This window comes from Nelusetta ayraudi, unplaced genomic scaffold (genome assembly GCF_046127955.1).
Source record: "Nelusetta ayraudi isolate G7.1 ecotype Tasmania unplaced genomic scaffold, CSIRO-AGI_Nayr_v1 ptg000102l, whole genome shotgun sequence".
Taxonomy (NCBI): Eukaryota; Metazoa; Chordata; class Actinopteri; order Tetraodontiformes; family Monacanthidae; genus Nelusetta; species Nelusetta ayraudi.
Window position 1 is genome coordinate 666,218 of NW_027466152.1, and position 14,953 is coordinate 681,170.

At 45.8% G+C, this 14,953-nt stretch overlaps 4 protein-coding genes across 9 annotated transcripts in view; 1 reads left to right on the forward strand and 3 right to left on the reverse strand.

The window, feature by feature from the left end:
• The window catches only part of adarb1b (adenosine deaminase RNA specific B1b), a 69,611-nt gene extending 66,509 nt beyond the window's left edge, over positions 1 to 3,102 (reverse strand). For all 3 annotated transcript variants that reach the window (XM_076048473.1, XM_076048472.1, XM_076048471.1), the window contains exon 1: positions 2,887 to 3,102. The gene's annotated coding sequence lies outside the window, so the exon portion shown is untranslated. The remainder of the gene's footprint in view (positions 1 to 2,886) is intronic.
• A 342-nt stretch (positions 3,103 to 3,444) lies between these two features.
• LOC142903046 (outer dynein arm-docking complex subunit 2-like) lies at positions 3,445 to 8,567 on the reverse strand. Its single transcript, XM_076048480.1, has 13 exons — positions 8,410 to 8,567; positions 8,075 to 8,231; positions 7,427 to 7,573; positions 7,122 to 7,328; positions 6,602 to 6,835; positions 6,100 to 6,210; positions 5,827 to 5,981; positions 5,445 to 5,625; positions 5,245 to 5,306; positions 4,667 to 4,781; positions 4,299 to 4,487; positions 3,907 to 4,128; positions 3,445 to 3,647 (listed from the first exon to the last, which is right to left on the reverse strand). Exons 1-13 carry the CDS (start codon positions 8,430 to 8,432, stop codon positions 3,531 to 3,533), a joined length of 1,920 nt encoding a protein of 639 aa, XP_075904595.1. The 5' UTR covers positions 8,433 to 8,567; the 3' UTR covers positions 3,445 to 3,530.
• A 463-nt stretch (positions 8,568 to 9,030) lies between these two features.
• On the reverse strand, positions 9,031 to 11,288 carry LOC142903053 (olfactory receptor 51E1-like). The gene has a single exon (XM_076048490.1). The coding sequence runs from the start codon at positions 10,634 to 10,636 to the stop codon at positions 9,698 to 9,700; it is 939 nt and encodes a 312-aa protein (XP_075904605.1). The 5' UTR covers positions 10,637 to 11,288; the 3' UTR covers positions 9,031 to 9,697.
• A 1,254-nt stretch (positions 11,289 to 12,542) lies between these two features.
• On the forward strand, positions 12,543 to 14,915 carry LOC142903072 (putative methyltransferase DDB_G0268948). 4 transcript variants are annotated; one of them, XM_076048515.1, is made up of 7 exons: positions 12,543 to 12,692; positions 12,944 to 13,065; positions 13,202 to 13,362; positions 13,717 to 13,933; positions 14,127 to 14,227; positions 14,504 to 14,641; positions 14,720 to 14,915. In XM_076048515.1, the coding sequence occupies exons 2-7, from the start codon at positions 12,955 to 12,957 to the stop codon at positions 14,808 to 14,810; spliced, it is 819 nt and encodes a 272-aa protein (XP_075904630.1). In that variant the 5' UTR covers positions 12,543 to 12,692; positions 12,944 to 12,954; the 3' UTR covers positions 14,811 to 14,915. The 4 variants fall into 4 exon arrangements, with proteins under 4 accessions (XP_075904630.1, XP_075904632.1, XP_075904633.1 ...); XM_076048517.1 differs by having other exon boundaries at positions 13,205 to 13,362; XM_076048518.1 differs by having other exon boundaries at positions 12,545 to 12,692; positions 12,949 to 13,065; positions 13,205 to 13,362.
• The last annotated feature ends 38 nt before the right edge of the window (positions 14,916 to 14,953 follow it).

Here is a 14,953-nt window from a genome sequence, read left to right on the forward strand (position 1 = left end):
AAAGGGAGAAGGTTTCAGAACGCTGCCGGTGCAAAGCTTCACCCCTTCAGAGAACGTCGCCAGAACTGACCCATGCCACTTTGGTTCACTTCATAGCGAGCGTCAAACGTGCCAGAGGGGAGGGTAACAGAACGTTCAAAGAGAAACAGTGAATTGTCACACTGCACGTAATGCATATTTGCCAGAGTTCCATTCAAGAGATCCAACATGAGAACAACACGCTGCCACGCGTCATGCATCTTTTATTTCTTTCCCCACGGCAGACTGCAACGCTGTTGCTGTTGCAGCTATTTTAGGCCGTTGACTCTGAGCTCTCGACACTCCACTGACCAGGGCATCACTTTGATCCGATATCTGCCTGCTGAAGGTGTGCAAACACGCAAAAAGCTGCCCGGCGGTTCTCCCTCGATGGGGGACTTCCTGCAGTCCACGCTAAATCTTTCAAGAAGATGACTGTTGGCTAATGTTAGTTGCCGTCTCTCCAATCATGCGTTTCAGGAGCGTCAGAGAGGAGGAGGGGGAGGGGGGGGTTCCCTCTTCCTCCTGCTGTCAGTGCCGTAGCAACACCAAGCTGCCGCTGCATGACTCCACTGACATGCGGGCTCAGCTCTCCTGAGGCGGCACAATGCAGCAGAGCCAAGCAAAGTTTGCTTACACACACACAAGCGCACATAAAAAATTTTTTTTGGCGTATCTCACTTCAGCTGCCTCGTCTGAGCCTTTTTTTTCTCTGCACTTTGCCGACTTGTTACCTCAGCAAATGCAGCAGCGCGGACTGCAGCACTTTGACGGAGCGGACGCAGCAGGTGCAGCTGCAGCAGCTGCAGCAGCAGAACTTGAGTTTGATTGCATTTCCTCAACCCTCCAGTGAACTGCACCACAGATCTCAGGCATTTTCGACCATGAGTGCACTTCTCCCGACTAATCTCCAAAGGTCAAACAACGAGAACATGTGTTGTGTGTAGAGCTGAAATGACTGACTCAAATTCATTTAAAAAAAAAAAAAGCATTCAATTACAATTTTGCAAAAACTATTTATAAAAAAAAAAAAAAAAAAAAGCAAAGCCTCCTGTGGAAGCTGCAGGGGAATTGAATAAGTTCTGCCTGCTCTTAATAAAGGGGGAAAATGTGAGTGTTTCTCAGTCTTCTGGAGTAGAAGTCATTGAAAATCACGACTTTAAAGAGGGAACTTTCTTTTACGACTACGATGGCTCCAAAGACATGCTCTTCCGTCAAGTGAGACTGAAGAGCAAATGTTAAACGCATCACGCAGCAGTGCTAATGCCCAAATGGCACTTAGACTGGTTGGAAGAAAAAAAAAAGCGTCAAATAAATCACAACAAACTGTGATAAATAGTCAAACATTTCCAAGATAAATAATTTCCTTGGAGCTCTAAAGTGAAGTCAGATGTACTTTCTACCGGTGCAGACAGGAGGGTGTCCGTTCAAGACAAACACCAGAGGCAAGGTTGTGTGTGTGACTGCGTGTTCCGAGGGACAGCTCCACTCCCGTCGTGTGTGTGTGTGTGTGTGTGTGTGTGTGTGTGTGTGTGTGTGTGTGTGTGTTCAAGCTATCTGAAATTGTTTTGGCCTAATTTTACTCTATTTTTATGATGTTTCAGCTCTTTTCGTGAAATGGTTATTTGCACTGCATTTTGTTTCAGGGAAAGAGAATGTTGCTGTTAGTGCGCGTGCACTTGAAAAACTACAATTAACCAAATAACTCATGTTGGATACTTGGAATTGCTGGTTCAATAAGAACTTTTTTCAAGCATCTTCACTTTTCTTAGACGAAGAAATTCTTCACACACAAAGCCAAGTCTATCCACTGCTGCTGAGGACGGCGGTGCGTTAACGCCACAATACATCATGACTGATTATCTATGAAAATAGGAATTAACGCTACGTACTGTAAAATGATCCAGAGGTCAAACGCCACTTCTGGGAAGACTGGTGGCACCACCTTGAGCACCCAAAACCCCCATAAGAGACCATGTAATAAATAAATAAAACATCTGTCAAAGTCAAAGCTGCTCGCTTTCCCACCACACGTGTCCTGTTGCGTTCAGGTGCTGGGAACTTTCCTGTCGCCTCTCGGGAACTGCTGCGTGCAATGAGTCGAGCAGCTCTTATGAATCTTAAACTGCTCCTCTTTACGCCAAATTAAATAAATAAATAAATAAATAAATAAACCCGCTCCTGAATGACACTTTCAGCCAGGACCTACTTTCACACACGGCGGCGGTCTCCAACACAAACGCGCATCCATCTGTTGTAAACGCGCAGCCTGCTTGGCTATCAAACCCTCTACACACACACACACACACACACACACACACACACACACACACACACACACACACAAAGACGGCACAGACTTGAAATTGCTGCAGCGGCGGCAGCAGCAGCAGCAGCAGCAGCGGCGGCGGCGGCAGACATCCCAACGCGGCTGCTGGTCCGTGACCCGAGCATGATGCGGCTCCTCGGGGAGAACCTTCGCAGCCACCGCCGAAGGCTCGGAGCTGGTGTAACGATGACAGCCATAAATCTCGCTGTCGCACTGCACACTGTCATCTCGCAACGCGCACAAGAAGGCGAACAAGGCGCATTTTCCACCTCCTCGTGTTTGTAAACCACAACGCACGTACACACACACACACACAAAAAGGGGGGCCAATGTCATGATTTTTTTTTTTATTATTATTATTATTATTTTTTTTTTTATTTTTTTGGCCGAGCAGTGGCCGTGCCTGCGCCGCTCCGGAGGATTACCTCTCTAATATTACATAAACACAGCCGAAGCCCCGAATCTTAATAAGCCTCCCCGGCGCTCTCGCATCCTCCGCAGCCCCAGCAGCCACAGTAAAACGCCAGCGAGCTACTCACGGTTGGGGGGTAAAAGTTCCCGCAGCTCCAGGGACGCGGATCGTGTCGGCCACTTCAGTCCAGCAGCCAAATGTCCTCCGTGTCACCGCTGCTGCTGCTGCCGCCGCTGCTGCTGTTGGCTTTGGGAGAAAGACGGAGCCACGCTGAGAGCCGCGGTTGGTCGCACGGTAGCATGTACTGCAGTGTACACAGTCTCCTGTCGGCCATCCTCTTCTTCGGCACGGCTTCTTGTTTGTCGCCGGGGCTGAGGGGGGCGCCTTACTGCCACCCTGTGGCGCGGTGGTGTCAGCGCAGGGAGCTCGACCCAAATCTCTTTGAGCGTCGTCGTCGTCACGACTCACGATAGATAGATAGATAGATAGATAGATAGATAGATAGATAGATAGATAGATAGATAGATAAAACATCATTTCACTGACGTCCCGCTCCCTCACATCTTCTCAGAATTGCTTTGAGGGGAGGCAGAAGGTAGACGAGCCCTTCTTTGCAAACTCAATTTAATGACTTACAAAAACACCTTTGCTGGAAAAATTTATTAAAGATTGCAAAACATCATGTTCAACAGTGTATCCCCCCCCCCCCCCCCCCCAAGACACACACACACACACTTGTGCTTCACCGACATTTTAATCACCATGAGTCAATTAAATATACAGTCTTTCATCCCTATTAGCCTGAGCCACGAATCGGATGTTGCGTATGCAGCATGCCGCGTAAGCCTGGATCATCTCGTCATCGGAGCCGTTGAGGAGGACGAGGGGCTGCAGGGACAGGGTCAAGGGTCACCAATTAAAGGCAGAAACACGTTTGAAGAATCGCAAATGACTTGAGAGAAAAAAATCAGCCACAGCCACTTTAGGCCGTAAGTAACGGCCGCCTTTCTAAAAGCTTTGAGAAGCTGTTTATTACAGACTTTTTACACATTGTTTTAAATAATCCTCAATATTATGATATGAGTCTGAAAAGTCCAAAACTGATTTCTCTCAAAATTCAGAACTTGCCCTTTACATTGCGACTGACCTTGACTGCTCCTTTTGCGTGCATGGTGATGATGTTGTTGGGGTTCCTGGACAGCTGATAGAGGGCCATGGCCGTCCTCTGATGGACCGCTTCGTCTTTGGACTTGAGGTAGCGCACGAGCGGGGCCACGGCACCAGAATCACCAAAGGACGCCCTGTTGCAGCGACACATGGAGCAGAGGCCGATGGCCTCGGACAGGTAGCGGCGGAGCCTCTCGTCAGTCTGAGAGCGGAGAGAACGACGACAGGATGCTGCTGATGCCGACAGAATCTCCGAGTTTGACCACAAATCCACAAATGGCTCTTCCCAGAGTCTGTGACTTTTCTTCTTCACTCACTGACCGAAAGTTCCTTCACTCTATTATTTTCACTGCATTAACCAGGTGCACTCACCGTGTTAGTGATGTTAGCCAGCAATGGAACGATGCCCAGCTCGGTGAGAATCTGCAGGTTCATCTTGTCTTTCGCTATTTTGGTGATGACGGCACAAACGCTCGCCAGCAACTCGTTGTTTGTCGACTTGAGCAAGTTGAGAATCAGCCCCAGTTCGCCGATGAGGGATCGCACTGTTTCACCAGCGTCCTGCGATGACCAAAACCAGTTACTGTCCACAAAACAAGAGGTGAGGAATGTTGCAAAGACAGGCGGGCTGTGTGTTTGCACAGATTTCTCCATGCACGTGAGAAGCGGTTAACCTTGAATTTGTAATTGGACTGTGGCTGCAGGATATGACCTGGTGGTGACATGTCTTGATACTCTACCTTTGCTCGCTGAATGCATGGACAGAGGGCCCATGCAGCACTGGCCTGCACCTCCTCACTGGGGTTTTTCAGCAAGGACCACAGCAGGCGGATTCCTTCCAGCTTGTCAATGACTCTGTGAGGGAACAGATCAAAAAGCAAAAATTTAAATGTGTGATGCTTCTACCTCAAGTCAAATGTGTAGACAATGAATACCAAAATCCAGACGGCTGAATGGCGTTTTAAACACAACAAGTAAAGTAAAAACATCTAACATCTAAATGCTTCTAAAAGGAGCGTCTGAGCTGCCGGATGGTGGAGGAAACTGTTGACATGGTGACAAATCCAAAGGTCACCGAGTTTCCTCAGGCACTGTTGGTTAAATGGTGGCGTGTTTGGATCACAGAACTGGTGCCAGTGTCTTCTCAGAACACAAGGCGACGTCGCGGTGACTGTGTGCAGGCCAGTCAGCAAATGCTGGGATGCATTACAAGAAAAACAAAACAAACCCTTTTCCTTATTCTTTTTTTTTTTCCCCTTCCTGCGAAGGCCACCGCATGCCAGCTGGTTAGATAACGTGCAAGAGACAAGATACTTACGCCATGTTGGTCATATCCATGGCGCAGCTCCCCACCGCCGTGGTGACATTAATGAGCAGCGCCTGGCGAAACCCAAGCAATAAAAGAAAACATTTATGAATGTACTGGCAGGGAGGGGAAGGGAGGGAGGGGGTGGAGGGTGAGAGAGTATTTAAAGGATGAAAAGAGTCTCGACGTAGCTGCAGAAAAATGCCACATGCCTGGTTGGTGCTGCGGAGCAGCTTTATGAGCACCTTGATGCCGCCGCACCGGTGGATGTTGGCCTTGTTGGCAGGAATCTGGGCAAACTCTCCCAGAGCTCCCACCACATTGACCAGCACATCCACCGGCTGGTTGTTCAGCAGGCCCACCAGGGTATCCAAGGCTCCGTACTCCTGGAACCTTCCCGTGGAGGACGGACAAGACGGAAGGACTTTAATCACCATGTCCAAAATATCTAAACTGTGAAAAGCTCTCTAAAAATAAAGCATCGGCTGCTCCAGCTGTTCCGGCATCTGTACCTCTGGATCTTCAGCCTCGTGCATGTGCGTGTGAGCAAAAATTCAAATAACAAAGTGTGGAAGTCAAAGACCAGAAGCCTACTTAGCCACGTTGCTGAGCTTGGCGGAGCACTTCCAGATGATCCCGGTGACAGAGACGAGGAGCTGCTTGTTGTTGGCCTTCTTCAGCAGGGCGACCAGAGGCTGGAGGCCGTTGTACATGGGCACGATGTCGCAGGTCTGTTTGTCTCCAGCGCACTGCAGAGCCAGACAGCAGGAGGACGTACACGCACTCATCAGCGGGAGTCACGAGCCTCTTGGTCTCTTTGGAAAATGTATTTTAACACATCTGGCAGGAGGGACGGAGGCCAATCACCTTGTAGATGACGCTGGCAGAGTGCATCTGCAGCTCCTCCTTGTCGCTGCTGAGGTTCTTCACCAGGAGCTTGATCATGCCGTCCTTCTGGATGGACGTCCTGCAGCTCTCCTGTGGTCACACGGCAATCCAGTCAACGGTGACCGAGGAAATGTTTTAACAGCCTCCTTTGTTTGTGATTTTAAAAAACAACTGCTATTTTTCACATATGAAATTGTTTATGTTCAGTGATTGTTTAAATTTTATCCTTACACTGGCTGATTACAAAAGGCCTGCAGACGTTTATGTCTAAAGGACTCTTAAATTAATGAATTAAATATTACATTGCTTTTGCATCTAGGTTAAATAAATAAAAAAAACAACAACAAACTGTTTCACGTTTTGAGAACTCCCCCGTAAAAATTCTAAACTTCTCGTTGTTGTTTCAGTACAATGCCTGTTTTCTGCAAAAGCAGCCCGAGGCCGTAACTCAGGGTTGTCACTTCAAAGTCACGCATCTCACCACAGAAGCGCACTCCTGCAGGATGTCCACGGCCGTGATGAGCATGTTCTGGTGGGGACACTTGAGCAGGAGGCCCAGCAGGGGGATGCCTCCGGCGTTGCAGATGGCCTCCTTGTTCTTGGTGCCTTTGCAGCAGCTCCTCAGCGCCAGCAGAGCACACCGGGCCACCTCGATGTTCTTCCCTTTCTTTGCGGTCAGGTTGGCCAGGTTGGGGATTTCTTGCAGCACCTGGACCTGAGCAAGAGAGACACGCAGGTCAGCCGTTTGATGCCAAAGGCCGTGCGCTGCAATTGTGATCCAATTCTTCAGATTGATTTCATTTTTAAAATGCCTGAGGGTGACCTAAGGATACTAAGGAGGACTTGAAGGAAGTTCTGAGGGATCTGCTCTGAATTATGGATCTGATTTACCAGGTTGTCACTGTGAACCTCTGGAAATGAGCTTATCTTTCAATGGTTTATTAAAACTAAAAATGACTCAAACAAACTATCGAGGGAGGAAGGGAACAAAAAAAACTCACCAGTTTCACGATGCCGCCGTGCTGCCTGATGATCCGCCTGGCTTGCCTGAACTTGGCCACGTTGGCGATGGTCTCAGCCGCCAAAGCCTTGAGCTCTTTGACCGAGTCCAGCAACTTGACGATGCTCTGAAGACCCCGCTTACTGACGATTCCTCTGAGGATTTCCCCGTTGAGACTAATTCTGATCAGGATTTTCAGAGATCTGATCTGATAAAAGAGAAAAACAAACCAAGTTGGTACTATTATTTCAAAAAATAATAAAGTATCAACATGAAGTTGTTTCTACTCAGCTGTTTACGACTCACTTGGCATTGCACTTCAACGGTGTCCAGCAGGTTGAGGAGGATTTCAAGGCCGGCGTTCTCCTTGATGGCCAGCAGGCACATCTCTTGGGTCAGATTGAAGTCCATCATGGTGTCCAGAGTGTGCACGGTGGCCGACTGGTCACCTTTCTGCACTCACAAAGCCCCGAGTTAGTTAGTCGGTAGCACAAAGGACGACGGCAACGTCAGAGTTTAATCAGCAGGGGGAGACAAATCACGATTGATGCGTGTTTCTAACCTCTCGTCGAACGACCAGCACGTGAGAAAAGTCTGTCCTATTCTTTCTTTCGCGTACTGAAACAACTGTTTTTAAAATCAGCCCAATGTGATGTCACAAAGGGCACAAACGCATCCTGTCTGTTGATGACGACCCTCATTTATGACATTCATTTTGCCCACGTAGAATCATCTTAATATCGTCCCCTTCCAAAGCATCACTTTTAGCAGGAAGCTAACAAGAAACAATCATTTTGGAAGGGGGTAAACATGGGGGATTTTCTAGAGTTGTTGCATGATTAATAGTGTGAAGCTGTTAAGGGTGACAAATAAAGGCCTGATGATGGGCAAAATGGTGGCCCTTAAAGGTCCTTCAAGAATGCAACAGAAGAGAAAGCCAGACAACTCCTGTACCCTGAGGTCATCGACCAGTTTCTGGATGTGCCAGTATTCCACGCTGAGATCCTCGTCACTCTCTGGCCGGCACAGCGGCTTCTCCTTCTCCTCCTCGCTCTCTGACGAACTTTGGCTGTTTGTTGGGTCAAACAGCACTGATCCCGTCGGCATCTTGCTAAAAGTGTAGATTCAAATTGTACCAGTTAAAAAAAAGAAGAAGAAAAGAAACAAATCTACAGATAAACACAGATGTTTCACCACCTTAAGACTAATTTTGGTTTTGCTAATTTATGCATAAACTAGTAGCATTAACTGCGAACAGAATGTGAAAGGTCAGGGTCAAAGGTTGTCACCGTGAACTTCTCGGCCTTTCCATTGTTAAAGGTTTCGGATATCACTGACGGCAGTCAGGTGATCCACCCACTGATGTCAACAGCAGTTCAGGCCATGCAAAAACATTTTCACTGAAAGGATCAGGATTGTTATTCCCACTCAGATTATCAATTATGACTTTATTCTTTTTCTGAGGATATAACTGAAGATCAATGAGTTTTTTTAGTCCATTCCCAGAAAAATAAATATTGGCTTTAATCTAGGAATTTTGATTTCAAAGTCGCTCTGGTTGCTCTCTTCAAAACTAAAAAAAAGGATTTTTCAGTTCAGAGTTTTCCAGCAGGAGGTGCTCTTAACCATCCATTTCCATTTTTAATACCCACTTCTTCCTGAACTCAGGATTGCAGGGGTGCTCTTAGCAATTAATATAACAAGTTTACATTGAGAACTAATTAATTCAATTTGATTATTCTTTTTTAACGACTTCTTATAGGCTACTTTTACATATATTAAAAAAAAAAAACATGTATCCTTTTGAAATGTACTCGCTTTGAATTTGTATTTTCAATTCTCATCTCACCTTTATACGGCCAGGATTTTGTTGTTCTACATCTCACTTTGTTTCATCCACACTTATCTTTGTTCTGCTGAGCACTTTCTAACATTATTTTGAAGAAGTTGTTGGAAAAGCATTTGGAAAATACAGTTTTATTTATGTGCAAGAGCAATTTACAAACATCAGCTACAATGATTACAACCAGAACAAGATGGTTCTATTGTTGTAGACTTAACTTGCTCTAAAGTTGAGAAATCACAGTCCAAAAAATATATATAAATAAAAAAGGTTATGTTTGTATTATTGAATATTTAGATGATACATAATTACAGACATTGATAGATGTTACACTTTGATAGAACTTTGAAACAAAGGTTGTTCGAATTAGATTAATAATATGTCAATGTTTTTTTTTTCCTTCTTTTTATTACATTAAATATGAAACAAAAGCAACTTCCAATAAAACAAGCTTTATCAGGAAGTGGTGATATTTAAGAGAGCCATTCTTCTTTTCCCTTCTGCAACATCAGTCCTGTTTGGAGAGAAAGTGGATTTGATTGTGTGATCACGGCTCAAGTAAAGACGAAATGGAAAAAGACCGGTAGGAGTGAAGAGGCTGCAGCAGTGAAGCCTTTCAGATCAACATCAAGATACATTCTGGCAAGTAAGGAAACTGAAACAAGGATTCTGACTGACAGTCAAAACAATCAATCAAAAACTTCACAAAGCTCCCAATCCAACTCTCACGCTCATCACTTAGAATCATGCGCCACTTTTCTCCTGACGTGAATGAAACTCAGCACTTTCCGTCTCACTTTGGTGAGCTTGAACCCGTACACCAGCGGATTGACAAACGGGGGGATGAGCAGAACCTCCACCGCCATGAAGTTGGAGAGATTCTGTGAGACGTCCTTCGAGCCAAACCTCATGTACATTAGGTCCAGGAGCACGGTGATGACGAAGGTGACCAGGGAGACCAGGTGAGGCAGACACGTCTGCATGAACTTCCGCTGGTCCTCTTTGGATGAAATGCACGTTTTGACCAGGTACATGTAGGAACAAAAGATGAAGACAAAGTGGCCAAAGTAGAGGAGGATGTTGACGTACGCCACCACGGTGTTGGCCCTCGGCGGCGAGCAGGCCAGCTGGACCACCATCCAGTTGACGCAGTACAACTTGCCAATGTGCGAGCCACACAGCTTGATGCCCAGCAGCGTCACCGAATTCATCAGCATGCAATACAGGGGGAAGAACCAGGAGAGGAACACAAAGACCGACACCCTCTGCCTGGTCATGACCGAGTGGTAGGCCAGGGGCCGGCAGATGGCCACGTATCTGTCGTATGCCATCAGGGCCAGCATGGAGAAGTCGCCGCAGGTGGACGAGTGGATGACGAAACCCTGCAGCATGCAGCCAGCGTAGGAGATGACCGAGGAGGACAGAAGGTCCATGAGGAATTTGGGGTAGAACCCCGCCGTTCCGTACAGCGCGTTGACGCACAGGCTGCACAGGAAGATGTACATGGGCTCATGGAGGTTCCTGTCCACCACGATGGCACAGATCAGAAACCCATTGGCCAGGATGATCATCAGATACCACAGCAAGGTCAGGATGAAGAGATTCACCCTTTGCTCGTTTGTAAAGTTGAACCCAGAGAGAGTGAACATCACTGCCAGAGACTCATTTTCCATTGCACTACACACAAGTTTAGCTCAGTTTTCACCACACAACTTCCTGCAGCTACAACCTGACAACCTATCACCGCCTACCAGCCGAGCATCTCCTGCCTCCCCCTCTGAATCCCCGCATCCTTCCTCAGCTTTAAATCCCTTCTTTAACAGAGTGGCAGCAGAGCCCTGGGACTCCAGCTGGGCCAATCACAGAGCACGAAGCAAGGATAAGGAACTAAAGTGTGTTGGAGAAAGTTCCAGGTCACACCCAAAAGTGCTGCTTTGCACCCGCTGATGTTGCTCATTTCTCCGTCAAAATCCAAGATTGAGTTCATTTGAACTGACATGAATGAAACATGTTGAGTATTTGCGAGTTATTTTCAATATTTCAAATTAACAATTGGATATTATATGATTATTTAAAACAAATATGCTTTGTTATTAATTAATTAAATTACAGATCAATGTCTACATGAATGTGCAGTCATTTAAATGATGACCTTTTTTCGTCAGTTATCTTGATTTATTCCAGAATTGTTCCTGTACTGAAGGTGCCAAACTGCCCCGTTCATTAATAGTTTCCTTATATTTCTCAGTGTTGCCACTGAGAATTCTTTCTAATTCAAGAATTCAAGACATAGATTTCAATTCATCATCTGGCGGTAATTCTAAACTATCATCAGTTTCTTTAAATTCCATTTTCTTAAAACATACGCTTTAAGCTTTTTTTCCCACAACCAAAAGCTGATTTTCGAGAAAACATTTGATGCAACAGTTTGACTCGCTCAGGGGTCAAGTCATGAGTGATGGTCTGATGACTTATTAGTCCCTCAGTGCCTTTTGCTAATGGCCTCACATCCCCAGTGCATTTTGACTAGGTGCTATTAGTGCAGCAGAGGGACGAGGTCTTACTTGTTTGTTGCTGCGAGAGGAAAAAAAACAAACAGATTTGATTTTGAAGTTGAGGAGTGTGATTTGACCCGATGACCCCTGATGCAACCTTTGACGATGTAAACTAATGACATCCCAGGAGGGGGGTTGCCGCCAATAACACACTAACAACTGAGAACCGTTTAGTTGAAGGTGGTCAACAGGTCATTATCTTCATCATCCCTGATGAGCAATTATGCGAGCGTTGCCACCTTGGAGGGCCAGCAGGCATCAACACAACACACACACACACACACACACACACACACACACACACACACACACACACACACACACACACTAACACAAATCTTGGTGAGACTGGATCAAAAGGAAGAACAATCATCAACAAAGTCACGCCAGTAAACTGTTCAGGATGTTATACAGTGTTATACAGGTAGCTGTTTGGTCACAAGTTCTAGAAATGTTTAATCTGACAAATTGGTTTTGACCTCCTGAGTAACAGGTTTCTGCCTCTAACTCAGAAAAAAAACGAAGATGAAATAAATATTTAAAAAAAAAATCATAAAAATAAAAAAAAAGACTGAAATAAGATCCCTGGGTGGTTATCACTGAGCTGAAAATTCTGGGATTGAGCGAATTAAGTTGTCAATAGATTATCTGTCCACACACGCGGGGTTTGCTGTGCGTGCAAACAATGATCAAGATGATCAAGTTTCCTTGTGTTGCTCTGAGGGTGAATTATGATATTGCTGATTCATCAGAGGCTCAATCAGTAGAGACTGCTGCCTAATAGGGGGCAAGCTCACTAAAATGAGAAGGGGAGGGGCCCTTGTACTTTTGCAAATAGTAAAGTCAAGGCTCTGCACGACAGAGTTCTAAAGCTCATGCATGAGCGCACAGCAGAAGAGTCCAGCGTGCACGAGTGTCTGACGCTTTCCCAGGACTCACCGGCCAGGCATTCTTCTCACGTGTTTACTGCCCCTAGCTCTGCCCCCAGATGGCCTGTCAGCCAATCATGTGCTTGTGTCACTTCACCCCCTTCTGCCTGTGCGTGTAGTCTTTGATCCTTGTGAGAGCTTTTGACAGTTTTGCTTTCCAGATAAAGACCTCCAGATTGAAATCTAAAACTTTACACAAACTTTGTTTTTGTTTGTTTTACTAGACGTCTTCAAGTCCTTGCCCGGTAGGTCTGATTTTGATTAAGATGTTTAAAATAAATTAAATAAATGTTTACAGTCACTTGTTTATAATTGATATATGATTTACTCCATTGATGCTTGAGCATTTTTCGGCACATCTGTTTTTTACTAGAACAAACAACAACAAAAAATGAGCCACAGCAGTAAAAAAAAATATTTGATTTGGCCAGTCTGGGAGAGTCAGGCAGGAGTATTGAAGTCCAAGTTAGTTTTGAAGCTGGAGTTTCTGTTAAAGCACAAACGACCATGACGCACCAGTTGTTTGAGGGACGGGACCATGCTGCTCTCTACCAGAAGTACCGCTACTCACCTCCAGGCGAGGTGAAGGACATCATCATTCAATACCTGGACAAGAAGGTACAGTATGTCATAGCCAAACATATTGTTGATGCGCAGTAGATTCTCACAAAAAGGAAACGCTCAAATCGCCAGGCAACAACGTAATAGTAAAGGCTGCTGCTGCTGTCTATTGTCGTACTATGAATGTCTGCAGAAGGAACGGCCACATGTTCTGGCTGTGGATTTGGGTTGTGGGACAGGTCAGATCACCCGCCAGCTGGCACCGCACTTCCAGGAGGTGGTGGGCTTCGACATCAGCGAGGCCCAGCTGGAGGAAGCCAGAACTGTGGCAGCGTACCCGAACTTAACCTACAGGTAGGGGCCAGTCACTGTCCTCTGAACACAAAGAATGATGATAGCATTTCTGATGTCTGTTGGGGAGGGGTTGACTTCCTGTCAGCACAGAGGTGATGTAGGTGGGAAGGTGGCTGAGTTAGTTCTAGTGGAGAAGTGCAGCTGGGTGTCATCCGCATGGCAACAGAAGTTGGTAACCTTTACAGACGATATAACCAGGAGGAAGTCTTTAGATGGTCAGGAGAAGGAGACCAGAGACGCACCACTTGGGGCCACCGGGGGCAACTTGACGAGTCGCGTGTGAATGAATGAATGAATGACGAAGACCTAGAAGTTGTTTTTGCACTGCTGGACGGCCGTCTCTTACACCATCAGGGTGGGAAAAGCAGAGGACCTTCCGCTTCCTGATGGATCCGTCGACCTGCTGACAGTCGCCACGGCGGTCCACTGGTTTGATCAGCCCAAGTTCCTGGCTGAAGCCGGCCGAGTTCTAAAACCCGGAGGCTGCATGGCTCTGGTGGACTTTAAGCTCTCCACAATGAGGCTGCACTACCACAACTGTGGGGACAAACTCACAAACATCTATGAAGAGGTGGGCAACACACATTCACTGACACAGTCAATCAATTCTAGATCATGATTAGGCCAATAAGGACTTGAAAAAAAAAGCTACCTATGTTAGTTTTTTGTTTGAATTGGACACTGCCATATTTTCCCCACTATCTACCAATGATGTTCAGCCAAAACTTTATTCAATTCTTCCTCAACACGTGATTTTTCTCCAGGCGATAGAGCAGCTGAAGCCACACATGAACAGCCGAGTCATACAGTCTGAGGGTGACATGGAAGACATCTACACACTCATTCCTTTCCCGGATAAAGAGAGGTCATTTTTTTTTTTTACAAGTACCAGTTCAAACTTTTCCTAAAGAGCACGCCAGTGTCACGTTTTTTTTTAGAACTAGCCACAGTCTTTTAAAAGTGGTTTGTCATTAACAACATCTGTAAAACAACAACTATGAAAGTAAAGTAATACATGACACACACACACACACACACAAATATATTCTTACAATTAGTCAGACACTTGTAACATGAACAAAAACATCAAAACAGAGCTTCAAGAGTCTTTATCTAGTCATCCTTTATCAAACGGCTGCAGGATTCAGGCGATCAAGGCCACAATTTCAATCCCAGTGAGTTCACTGATGGGCTTCATAGAATCCTGGTCCATGTTCCAGACCTACAAGAAGACAGACGCTCAAAGTGCTGAAAAGTTGCTGTCCAACACCCAGAAAAGGTAAAAAACAAAACAAAACCACACACACACACACACACACACACTGAATAAAGCCTGTTTCTGACTCTTTTTCAACAGGATTCTGGAGGAAATGGGAGCCACGGCACCTGAAACCCAAATACAGGAGACGAGGGAGTATTGCTGTGTGCTTGCATCCAAACCACAGTAAACAACTGTGTTTCACCTAACGTTAAACAAAGTTTTTTCAGAATGACTTGTTCCTACGATTGACGCAGCAGCCTACATAATAAAAACGTTGGTTGTTTTTAACTTCATTTTTGTTTTATAATCCTTTTTTTTTTTTAATGACTG